Below are 13071 nucleotides of genomic sequence, written 5' to 3' on the forward strand. Positions count from 1 at the left end.
AAGCTGATTGTTGGGTATCTGACGTGCATGCGTGAGGGGTGGGGGTGTGCAGAAGTGTCCAGTAGGCATTGCGTAGGCATGCACAGATGGTCGCATGCATATGCGCAGAGGCATGGTGCACAGCAAGGGGATCATGTGGCGTCAAGCAAGGGGATTGCATGCACATGCACAGCGCTGCAAGGGGATTGTGTGCACAGGCGCAGAGATGCGCTGCATGCTGCAAGGGTGATTGTGCGGCATCTGGCAAGGGGATCGCGTGCACTTACGCAGACATGCAGCGCACTGCAGGAGGATCATGCATGCATGTGCAGGGGGGTGGGCGGGCCCAGCACGCATTGCCTTCTGGGTTGTGGTACGCGAGCATGAGTGCACGCACAATTATTGGCATGGGAGCAGAAAAAGGTTTGCCACCACTGGCCCATACCAGGGGTCCCCAACCTGTGGCTGTAGCCCACTACCGGGCCGCAGCCTATACACAACCAGGCCATGTGAATGGCTGGCTGACACAGCTCCACTTGCATGAGTGATGTGGGGGCTCATGGCCCCACTCACATGAGTGTCACAGGGGCTTGAGACCCCCTCGAACAAATATTGTGGGGGCTCAGGGGTAGTTATGCAAGCTTTGTGGGCGCTCGGGGCCCACTCATGTATTGCCAGGGCTCATGGCCTCACTTGATGAGCGTCATGGGTGCTCAGGGCCTCACGCAAGTGTGACGGGCAAAGTCCCAAAAATGTTGTGGGCACTTGGGGCTTCACTTGTGCACTGCGAAAGCTTGTGGCCCTACTCGCATGAGCAATGGGTGTTCATGCATGTGTACACACACGCACCTGCCCCTCCCACAAAACCATCGCCTCTTCCCCCCCTCCGGCCACCAACCCAGAAAGGTTGGGGAAATCTGGCCTATACTCTAGCTAAATCATTTTTTTAAAAAGCCTATCTGGGTGGCAGTACGTTGGTGACTTTGGTCAACCTCAGCAAGCTAAGCAGGATCAGACATGATTACTACTTGGATGGAAGACAGAAAACCAGTGCTGTGGGCCAGCTTAGGAAGCTGGAAAATCCCTTCAGAATAAACATTCTTTCTAACCATTCTAATTGAGGTAACTGAAATCTTCATGGGCTTGCTCAGACTTGGAATAGAAATAGATAAAGATGGATTTGGGATCAGAGGAAGATGATTTTTCCAAGTTTGTCTCAAAGGCATTAGAAATGGAATCTAACCTGGCAACATCTGCATTCTTTATCCTGTTGAATATACTTTTAGTGACTTTTTCTTTTTCTTTAAAACACCGTCTGCCCTAGATTTAAGCCTCTCTTAACAAGGCGATGAGGAGTTGCTGCTACTGACAGTTCCCCTGAAGCACTCACAATTTATTTAAGAGATTGTTTCCTTGTGGCTGTGATGTTTACTTATAGCCTCAATAGCTGGATTTTCATTTAGTATTTATCATTTGTTTAGACTGTGCAATCTCAACACAAAAAGAAAGCATTAAAATCTAACTACCGCTGCAAGGGAAAATTTCATGGTATAGAGCGTGTGTTTAGTTAAACAGGTCTGCAGCTGGGTCAGTGAGCAGAATTTTAAAATCCTCCTCTTACCAATGACCAAAAGCATCTTTCAAAATATTATTTTGAGACAACAGTGTTGAACTCAATAGAGAAATACTGCCACCTTGTGGCCACTTTAATCAAAGACAAGCTCATGAAAAAAACTTGGCTTAATTTCTTTTAGAATTTAGAATATTCATTTACTGTATATTCAGAAGCTTAAGCTAAATGGGCCACTAGTAATAACTTACTATATGAAATTAGTTAATTACACTTAAGCACATCAACAAAGCCAGTGTGCAAAATGCTCACAGAAGCATATAGCAATATCTGGAATGTATGGCATTAATGTGCTACACTTAACATAAGACATATGTAAGCCATGAAGTCATGCTATGATTTGTTGAATGCTATCTTATGTCTTGAAATGAGGACTTTTCGTGATAATTTTTATTTTGAAAAACCCAACATTTCTGATCAGTTACAAATTATTCATTTTCTCAAATGGAGATACTGATGTGCAAGGCAAGCAACGTTTTCAGTAGCCAGTAGTCCTTGAAAAAGATTTGTAACCATACAAGTTACAGTTAAGCATTTAGAAAAACACTACAGCAGATGGTTCTCCTTCTAAAACTACTGCTGAATTCACAATTCCCATTAATGGCAGCCATTATGGACTACAGTTGGAGAAGGAATTGCAATCCACATCACTGAAAATTTATGGTCATACATATAACTCTGCACTGAAACACAATACATTTCCACTCACCAGCATAAAGGTTTTTGCTATTTTGTTTTGACTCAAAATAGACTCAAATGCACTTTATTATAAGCAAGCAAGAAATGCCCCAGTTTCTCCAGGACTTCCCTCTTGTGTTCAAAACAGGAAGAGGAAATTCATGAACATATGCGCATTAAAGAAATCAAGTTGAGCAGCTATGCAAATGAGAAACTAATTGCTAAAGTTGTCTTGTACCCATTCAGCCACATTTTTGAAAACTTTGTTCCATCTGTTATTGACAGCCAAACTGTAAGAAACACTTTGACAATTCTTGTATTTATAAGTCACTGATTGACAAAACATTTATGGAAAAGTTGTATGAAAAAATAAAGTGTAACATTATACATATTTAAAAACAGCTTGCTGACTGGGGACATTACATAAAACAATGATCCAGAAGACTTACTTGAAGTCTAGGTTTACTCATGTTGTTACTTCTGAGATAAATTTTGCCCATGAATGTTACAAAAAGTTTTCGATGAGTTGTATTTGGGTCTTACATTAGTGCATTTATTACACAATGTTTTAAAATATTTTTCTGAGGCATTAGCAACAATATGTAATATTTTAGTGTGGTGCTGTTACTAGCACTTTTAATTTACCAGATTATGTCACAGCATTAGTTCACTTAAAGCAGAAACGCTGCATTTTAATTTAAGTGGTACTTTTCCATTGTAGTTCACTTGTATGTTTGTATCGGGTACTTGGTTCAACATATATTACAATAATCTGACATTTCAATGAAACAGAAAACCAACTTCCAATCCCTTATTTAAAAAATATAGGAGGTAAATATTTTGATATAGTATCCCAACAATACTTAGGCTGTTTGGCCAGCATCATTTATAATTTTTTCTTTTTTTAAGAATATAGTGTGTATTTTAAGAATGTACCAAACAGAATCCGAATAGAAGTTGTATTATATTGAATGTTATAACTTTAGGGTATATATTGCAGCCTAAATAAGAGTTAAATGGATAAACTTAAAAGATATAAAGGCGTCATACTCCAATCAGTAACTACAGGAGAAACTTTGTTTCATGAGAAAAGATAATAGATAATTGAAACAGGACAGACAAAAAATATAAATATAATGATTTGAATTGAGACGAGATAATTAAAATAAAATTGAGAAAATTAAAAGAGGGGAGAAGCTATGCAGAAAATGTAAAACAGTAATAAGATATGGAATAGAACATAAAAATGAGCATGAAATTGAATTTGTGTCTGTATGAAGAAAAGTAACCCGGGATTACGCTACTTTCACAAAAAGATGTTTTATTTGTATTTTTTTTTGTGAAAACTCAAATAAAATTTACAAAAAAAAAAAAAAAAGATATTATTCAATTTCTATGTATTCCAAGGGAATAGATTGTTTGTGCACACATACACACACATATATAAAACTTGTCTATGAGTTACCTCTTCTCCACGTATATGAACTAGTGACCTATAGTTTATGAAAGCTTATGCCTTTTAATGAAATTTGTTATTTTAAAAAAGTGCATCCAGCTCCTAATTTTTCCTGGCAGAATATAAAACACTGAATAAAAACAGTAGCATACTACACAAATAAGTATAATATATACAAAAGGGATGGGTAGTAAGGAAGCTAAAAACCAAGTAATTAAAAATAAAAGGGTATCTAAGGTATGTATTAAATTTTATTAATGTCTATCCGCAATGAATTCCAAAATTAGGACTCAATTTTGAATTTAAAAAGAGGAAAAAAAGAAGCTAATATGTTGTTAATGATGGAAAATAAAAATTAGTTTAAATAATAGACAAAAAGTACAGATATTTTAAATAGAAACAGTTTTTAAATAAAAGATGAGCCTGCAATCCTGTATTTCATTATCTGAAAGTGTATTCAGGTTGACTTAACTACATAAAACTACCTGAAGTTGAAATAAGCCCATATATAGTAATTAGTTCCTTCCTTTATTTTATCAGAGAATACTTTATAACAATCTGAAACAGCAACTGACAAAGATAGGATATGCTATCTCATAGTTTATTAACAAAATGGATTATGATTCCTTAAAGGTTAATGCTTATTACAATAAATTACTATTCATACCCATGTGCTCTGGAAAATTGGGAGGTTTTGTCAAAATAGTATTGTAAATATGCAGTAAATTGATACATTGCAATATATAATACTTTTGTATATAAAAATACCTAAAGAGGCCAGCATTCTTTTTAGCTTACTAGAAGATAGTTAAGAAATAAGTTCCAATGACTGACGTTTACTTTTGGATAAGTAAATGAAATATATCACATAGGGAGTTACTACTTCATCAAAAATGACATCTCTACAATTAGACCAAGTTTAAATAAAGAATCACCTATACTGTTCTTTTTCATAAAAAAGCATGAGAATAGAAAATTATATGGTACAAATCAGTATTAATAAAGGTTTGTATTCTGAATAGAATACAATAAGCAATTATTTGAAATAATGCATAATCAGGACCTGTGTGGGATGAAAGTTTAGAAAATGTAACTTTTTGCTTCCAAGTATGTAAGTATTCTCTTCTATAAAAATGTAGAAGTGTTACTCTCATACTCACATTACGGCACCAAATAATACTTTATTTCACTCCCAAAGGCTGGGAAATGTTTGGTTCAAATAAGCTTTGTCCCCATTTGTGTCTTTTCACAGGCAGTGTTCTGACAGATGCCCTCAAAATCTGAGATCAACTCAAAATCTGAGGGTTTTTCCATGATTGCTTCATTGCTGTATCACTTATATTTGTTTAGAAGGCAAGGACCATACTCTGATTATTCTTGTAAAACTGTAATGAAAGATTATGCTCTCATGGAGCTACAGGTTTACTGTCATATGTTTTCACTTTGGGCAATTAACTGTTGCCACCAGTACTAGTTATATCAGTATTATTTTTTTCACACATCAGAGCCACATATTCATCTCTTGGTTAACTTTGGTCATGACTCTACATTTTTACTCTCATGTCACACGGGTATTATCAAGACCACTTTCACTAAAATGATCTTGTCGACACCAATGAATCTTGATCAGAGACTTCTGTACACAAAGGTAGTAACTTTTACAATTAGCACTAATAGCATGTTTATGCACCAAAGTAGCACATTACTACATCGATTGTTGTGCGCAACAATAAAATGTTACAGCTTTGCTCAGATCAGCCAATCTGAAGCTGGGTAAAAATCACATTCTTGAGAATTGTAATATCTATGCTGAGTATGTCAGCAAAATAAACTGAAAACATTGCAAAATGCAAGCATATAAATATCTCAAATCACTTTTAAAAGAAGGTGAATTTCCTTTAAGGCTAACAGTGTTTCCAGGTAAAAATGAAACATGTCTACTAACATTTGTAGCAGAATCACAGTTAAAACTTATCATCACAAGTGCAAAAAAATGCAACAGGGAATGATAGGATTAAGCAGTGCAAATAACATAGTGACATGAAACGTAAGTCAAAGATACTCAAGATTTCATCAGGGCAAAGATGTCTTGAGGTTGATGTCTCATTAAGCTTCTCCAGAAGAGATCTGCATTGAGCTTTTAGATACATCAAACTAATTTATCATTATGTTAACAGTAGTTGAGAATGGATTAACTTCTCCGGGAGGGGAAAGCAAGAATGAAGTTTTAATTAATACCAAATCTACAAAGATATGATTTTCTTGCTTTAACGATAAAGAGCACTGACCAATTATGCATGTCATAGAGGCAGTCCTTGACTTAAGACCACAACTGGGACCAGAACTTCAGATACTAAGTGACAGCAGTTATTAAGTATATTACACATGATCAGATTTTGCAGCCATTTTTACTGCTGTTAAGTGAATCATGTGGACATTAAAATGAAACCAGCTTTCTCAATTGACTTTGCCTGTCAGGAGCCAGCTGGGAAGGTTACAAATTGTAGCCACATAACCACAAGACATTGCAGCGAAATATGAAAAGTTGCCAAGCACTTGAATTGCAGTCATATGACTGCAGGAGAGGTGCAATTGTGGTAACTTTGAGGATGGGTCTTAAGTCACATACTCTGTGTGTGTGTGTATAAACGAAGTTTTTTTGTTATATTATGCCTTACAATTTAGCCCTAATTTATTAGCTTATATACGCAATTCATGAAATCATAGGAATTCTATGGAATCCATTGGAAGGTAGCTCGGAGGTTTTATAATCAAAGTCTTCCCTCCCAGGGTAGAAATCCTCAGGTAATCCAAGGCAAATGGTTGTCCAACTTTTGCTTGAAAATCTCCACTGAAGGAGTACCAATGGCTCTGGGAAATATACCATTAGTTTTTGTCCTACATTTAAGCATTAGGGACAATAAATCCATAGTTTCCAAACCCAACAGCCTTTCAAGCATTGGAAGACTAGTATCACTGATACCATGTCTCCTATTACCCTTCTCTTATTTAGGCTAAACAAGTCCAAGTTTTTTATCATTTTTATTGTTCTCTTCTGTATTCTTTCCTGGCTCATGCTTAATCTGTGCTCTACTAGATCTTTTTCATATCTTTTTCACAAGTATTATGGCTAAGCCAGGTACTGTCTTATCTTCTACCTGTGCAGAACCTGACAAAGTTTTTGCCTCTGAATAGTATTTACTTGCATAAAGTCCAATTGTTCGAGCATAATGAAACATTTCAAACCTTGAACATGTCTTCAGAGGTGTCTCCTTCTAGCTTTGTGTCATTTGCAAATTTGGTAAGTTTCCCTTCTATCCTTTTCTCTAAGTAATTTATAAAAATACTGAAGAATTCTGGCCCAAGACAGAATCTTAAGGTATCCCACTATCTATTTGCCTCTATGTAGACAATCTTCTAATGAAAATAGACTTTGGCCCACTCCTGACTACAGTAAGTTTTAATTACACTTTTTAGCACGTAACCAATGATAATAGTCAGTCGGTTATCTAGCTCACCAAAAGGAACATCAGAGTGCATTAGATAAATATTTTGTCTTATGACAGAAGAATGTTTTCCCCTTTCCTGAAAAGCATACTATTTTTTCTAGACTGGCAGTCTAACTTCTGCTTCAAAGATCTGTAATTTTTATGAATATCACACTTCATTTACAGTTCTGCAGATTCTTCATATAATATAGAAAAGCAGCTGCTATAGGTGAAAGATTTTTCATGTAGCAAAAAAAGGCATAAAATGCATAGTTATTTATTACTGCTGCCTTTCTATTCCTAAGGAGTGGTACTACCAGAATTTTGCTACCTCAGTTAACATCAACACCTACACTGTTTTCTTTTTGAAACAGGAGCTTCAGGGAGCCAAATAATGTTTAAACCAAGCTTGGTTTTCATAATTACATAACAATCAAGACTGGACAATAGGCTATGATGTTCCATCTGTGCTACGAGGATGAAAACCTTCTCTTCGGAGACTGGTTAAGTCAAAACGTGTTAAAACTTCACAGCGTACCAAGAGAATATCATCTTTTATGTATGTTCTTTGTTTCAGGGCCTGCAACTGCATAAAAGTTACATATCCAAAACCCTTTGGGTTGCGATAGACCATAGGACGTTGGAAGGCTAGCAACTCAGGCTTGGTATCCATTACTTCTTCATGATTGTGCCTTGGAGATCCTTCAGACTGATCCAAAATTGATAGACGTATAGTGCCCTGGAAAGGCCAAGGGAGATGACTGTCATAGTCCCCTTGCATGGTGTGAACAAAAAGAGAAATGTAGTTACCACAACGTTGAACACTTGGTAACTGGATATGCAGACGCAAGCAAAGTTTATATCCTGGTTTCCCTGTGTAGAAACCTGGACTATGGATCACAACGGGTCTTTCTTCCTCCTGAGCTTTCAGGAACGCACTAAAATTTTCAATTTTCCACAAGAAAATACCATTACATTGTTGGGCTTCATTATCAGCAATTTTTTCCTCTAGAGTTCGGATGGTGCGTTTGAGCTCTCCCATCTGGGACTGTTGTGTCTCCATTTTTGCAATGAGTTCTCTAATTTGGTGATCTTGTCTTACTAAACGACCTTCCAGTTGCTGAATAGTCTCCTTGAAGTTCTGAACCTCTGGGCTACACTCACATGAAGGTGGCATGCCTTGAGAGAAGAGTGATGGGTCGAAGGGTACATTTCCAGAAAAATTAATGGAAGTTGGAGTAGTAACACTGACGCTCCGAAGAGTCTGAGCCATCATTCTCATATGAACCTGAGTAAATTCTTGCATGTGGCGTGCCAAATCATTTCTCTGCATCTGCAATTAGACAAAACTGAACATAACTCTTACTTGTTTTTAGTAAAATCAAGGACTGCATCGTAATGGAGAAGGGAAAATGCTGCATTAAAAAAGAAGTAGCTTTATTGCTTACTATTAGCCAAAACAAACAAGGATAAACTGAACAGAACTATTAATATTGTAGGAATTTCAAATGGTTAGAAACAGATCAAGGTCTATATAAATTCTCAGGTGTAAAACTAAATATTTTCAGCTACTTAAATAGCATCAGTATTACTGATCAGTAATGTAATATTTGAACTGTGTCATTTTGTACATAAAATGGTATTTTTAGAACTTTGTTTTTAAAATTTATATTTGACAAGAATGTAACACTTCACATACTAACAATAACTTTCTAACATTAATGGTTGGGCAAATAGATTGGAAAATATGAAGGCTGAAAGGAATATTTTTTTATTTAAGTGCAGGAAGAACATAATCTGTGTAAAATCTTTTCCCTATAAATGTTCATTTTGATAATAAACATTTAAATAAACATTCTTACATGAATATATAAAGATTACAAAACATCAGTTTAAGATGAGAAGCTGAAAAACATTTATGCAATTTAAAAAATCTACTCGAACAAAAATTTCCAATGATTGGAAAGCTCCTCCCCTCTCACATGGATTATATTCCATCCTGCAAATTTTATCTATAATGAATTATTGCAGGAGAAGAAATGAATAATTCAGAACAAAAAACTACCATATTGGTTGGAAAGAAACTAAAAAAACCTTAGCAGACAGCAAAGGAAAATCCCACTAAATGAAAGCAAATTACTTTCACATTAGCAATTACAGAATTTACTCATTCCATGGAAGAATCAAAATAAATTCTGAACTGATTTTCTGGGAAAACAGACTTTCCTATGGTAGAGTCTGGATTGAAAAATGGGCTACATTTTGACTATCATATATACCTAAATAAACAGAGATACTTTTTTTCTCCCCTCCCAGGCCCTACTTTAGCCCCAATACCAGTGTTTTTCCTCATCTGTTGTGAAGGTATGCCTAGTCCTATGCAAGGCAGCTGATTGTTGTGCCATGACTTCTTCCCAAGACTACATGTTCTTCTCCAAGTTGTGCAATGCTTCTCATGATGCTTTTGAGGCCTCCAAAAGCTTGTAAGAAGCCCTTATGCAAGTCTCCAAATCACGCACTGCCTTATCACAGTGCTTCTGAGGCCTTCCAACACATTGAAAAAAGGAGCATGCATGTGGCCTCAGGAAGGCGGCCTGATTAGGGCCTAATTTTTTTTGTCTCAGGGCTGACCAAATAATCATAGTGGGATCAATCTTTATACATTTTACATTAATTACAATATTGTGTGACAAATATTCGTCCAAGATCAACAAACATAAGCATATATAAAACTAATTTAAATTACCTTTTCTCTACATCCAAATGCACTATAGGTACATGATACTGGAGCAGTAGGGCAGTCATTATCATAATGATTAGGCAACTATAAAAAGAAAAAGAATGATCTGTAGTTTCCAGAAATCCTACACTGAAAAGTAAATGTGTATCATTTATACCAAAACAGCATTTATTAAATTAATATTACTTTCTAGTGAAAAAAGTTGGAAATTCACAGCAAATTTGACATATTTTGTCTAAATTTTTATACTCAAGTTGAGGATCATTTTCCAGACATCAAATAAAATAACAGATTAAAACACATTGCCATTATTACTGTAAAGATAATTCATCAGTAGCATTATACTCCACTGAAATTACATTATATTCATTGTAATACTTTTAGATGGCATTGTCAAAGGTTTAAATAAATAGTTATGCATTTTTCTTTTGGATAACAAGACCCAATTAGCTGAAGTTTTGATAAAACTAACAAGCTTTGCAAACATCATCATAAAATGAATCCTAAGATTAGATTATTATCTATCCTATTTTATGTTGCCTACAATATGAGTGGTACATAAAAAAACTGATTCAATTTCTATTCAATTTAGCTGCCAGAACTGTTATTGGAAAACAAAACTTTCATTGGATCAATGGTATCCCATTGATAAAAAAATAATTCTCCAATTTAAAAAAGTTTGAAAATTCTTCATTTTTTATTATAGATTGCCTATTGCTGGCAATCAGTTTAGACAAATATATTATAATACAAATGTCTTAAAAATTCTGTACCACCAAATTTAACCTTTGGTTTTCCTTCTCAGATTTATTTATAACTATGTTTATAACAAGTAAATATGTGATTTATTTGTAATTAGTATAATACTTATTTTTCTAAAAAAAGGCACCTTCCATTTTAAAGTGTTCCCTGCTTTCAAAATCTCTACTTCTAGTATAACTTATGAATGACAAAAATATTAAACTAAAAATCAAGGTAAAAGTACAAATAAAACATATTATAAACAGAAAAAATAAAGTATCGTATATACTCAAGTATAAGTCGACCCGAATATAAGCCGAGGCACCTAATTTTACCACAAAAACTGGGAAAACTTATTGACTCGAGTATAAGCCTAGGGTGGGAAATGCAATTAATTTGGGAAACGATCTCACTATCATGAAAGTCAGTGTTCTCTGCCCGTGGGGCGTTTGGAAGAAAACGTCCCGCGGCATATCCACACGCGTGTAAGGGGAATCAGAAATCCCCGTGTTCAACGCCTAGCATGGCAGAAGAGAAAACGCAGCTGTGAGCAAATACTGGGAAAACCTGATTGATCAGAAGGAAGGAGGCAAAAGAGGGGTGATGGTGGACGGAGGTCCCACTGGTATTTGTGAAACACTCGGTCGGCAGCGCTTAGTCAACGTCCTCGCTCCCACCCACCCACCCACCCAAAGCCATGAAGTCCCCCAATCGCGCAGCCCAGAATCGCCCTCCCCTCAGGGGGCAGCAACGACGCCCGGCGTTTCCCGAGACAAGAAGCTCCGCCGTGCAATGAAAGCGCCCTGGCTCTAGGCTTGCGGGCTCAGAAAACAACACGAGCTGAGGTGGCTTCGGCTCCGCTTGGCTTCGTTTCCTCAGCCCCAGCTGCTTTCAGTCCGCTCAGGAGGAGGAGGTGGTGGTGGTGGTGGCTCGCATTGTTTTCTGAGCCCACGAGCCTAGAGCCAGGGCGCTTTCATTGCACAGTGGAGCTTCTTGTCTCGGGAAACGCCGGGCGTCGTTGCTGCCCCCTGAGGGGTTAGGGTTACTCCTTTATCGTCTCTCAAGCCCCGCACACTCACAGACTCCCGCTGGCTCGCTTTTCTGTCACGCTCCTTCGCCCCTTTCTCCACCCGACCTTTTCCTTTCCTGAGTGCGCATGCGCCTCCTAAGCCCCTTTGGCTTGAACAATTGCAATAGGAGAGATCGCTCCGAAACGGTTAATTAACATTGCGCTCCACCGGCTGCTTCTGAGTGCTTTGGGCCATTAAGGCGGGCGACGATCAGTTTTTCTCACCTGTTCTCCCCGCCTTAAAGGATGAGGACGTGTGTGGGCTCGCGCATGGAGGCGGTTACTTGAGCTCGGCAGGAATAGCGCACAACCTGTGCAAATGCGCCTCGCTTGGGTCTCTTGTACGGTTAAAACGAGCCTATCGTTCCTCTGACTTTTCCGGAAAAAGTCTCGGGTTCCGTCCGCCCTTTTGCCCCGCTTACTTTCTAAATCGTGTCACAGCGGAAAGGCCCGGGAAATCAATGACGGCCCTCCTCTTTAAAAAGCACTCAGTCACTCAGCTAAAGCAACGAGGGAGCCGTGCTTCTGAGCACGGAGCTGCCAAATGCGCGCCTCTCGCAGGCAAGGGACAGCGCTGAAGGCGACCCGGGTTACGAGAGAGAGAGAGAGAGAGAGAGAGAGAGAGAAAGAGAGAGGCGAAAGGGGCACCCGGTTGCGCCTCCGTGGCCACGCGCCTGAAGGGAGACGGGCTCAATCTTTTTTGGAGAAGGAAATGTGTGTAATATCGAGAGAAAATGGGGGGTGGGGTTAATGTATAGGGAAGGTGTAGCAAGGTCCTTTAAAAAAACCCAACTCAATACCAATACAGTATTCGGCCAAAATTTCGATTTCATGGCCAAGCAACTTTCGTACGGCCAAATTTCCGGCCAAATAAATTTTGCTGGAGACATCATTTTTTTCACGGCCAAGCAGATAGAAATACGGCTAGATTTCTCAAATTTGGCCGGAAAAACGGCCAGATGGCAACCCTGGGGGGAGGTAGGAATTAGGGGGAGAGGGGACACCTTGGAAACCATGCAAGAACTTTTCTGCTTCCAATTACCCCCATGCTTACAAGTTGCAAAGGAAACACGGAAGCAGGGAAGTGGCTACCCAGCTCTGGAGCTCCACACCATTTTTTTTTCAGAGGGGAATCTGTCACTCGAGTATAAGCGGAGGGGGGTTTTTTCAGCACAAAAAATGTGCTGAAAAACTCAGCTTATACTCGAGTATATACGGTACCTATGAAAAATAAATAAGCATCAAAGTTTTTTTTAGTAAAGTCATACTTTTTAGCAAACTAATTTAGTT

General features: G+C 37.9%; 1 protein-coding gene across 1 annotated transcript in view; it reads right to left on the minus strand.

Annotated features, from left to right (window-relative positions):
• Nucleotides 1-4252: 4252 nt before the first annotated feature.
• Nucleotides 4253-13071, minus strand: part of TRAF6 (TNF receptor associated factor 6) — a 28349-nt gene continuing 19530 nt past the window's right edge. The window contains exons 6-7 of the mRNA XM_026664677.2: nt 9978-10055; nt 4253-8564 (exon numbers count right to left, since the gene is read on the minus strand). Coding sequence (XP_026520462.1) covers nt 7683-8564; nt 9978-10055 — 960 coding nt within the window. The 3' untranslated portion in view covers nt 4253-7682. The remainder of the gene's footprint in view (nt 8565-9977; nt 10056-13071) is intronic.

Source organism: Notechis scutatus, chromosome 1 (assembly GCF_049901735.1).
Source record: "Notechis scutatus isolate UNSWTSFEM ecotype Mainland chromosome 1, rNotScu1.2, whole genome shotgun sequence".
In the NCBI taxonomy this organism is placed as follows: Eukaryota; Metazoa; Chordata; class Lepidosauria; order Squamata; family Elapidae; genus Notechis; species Notechis scutatus.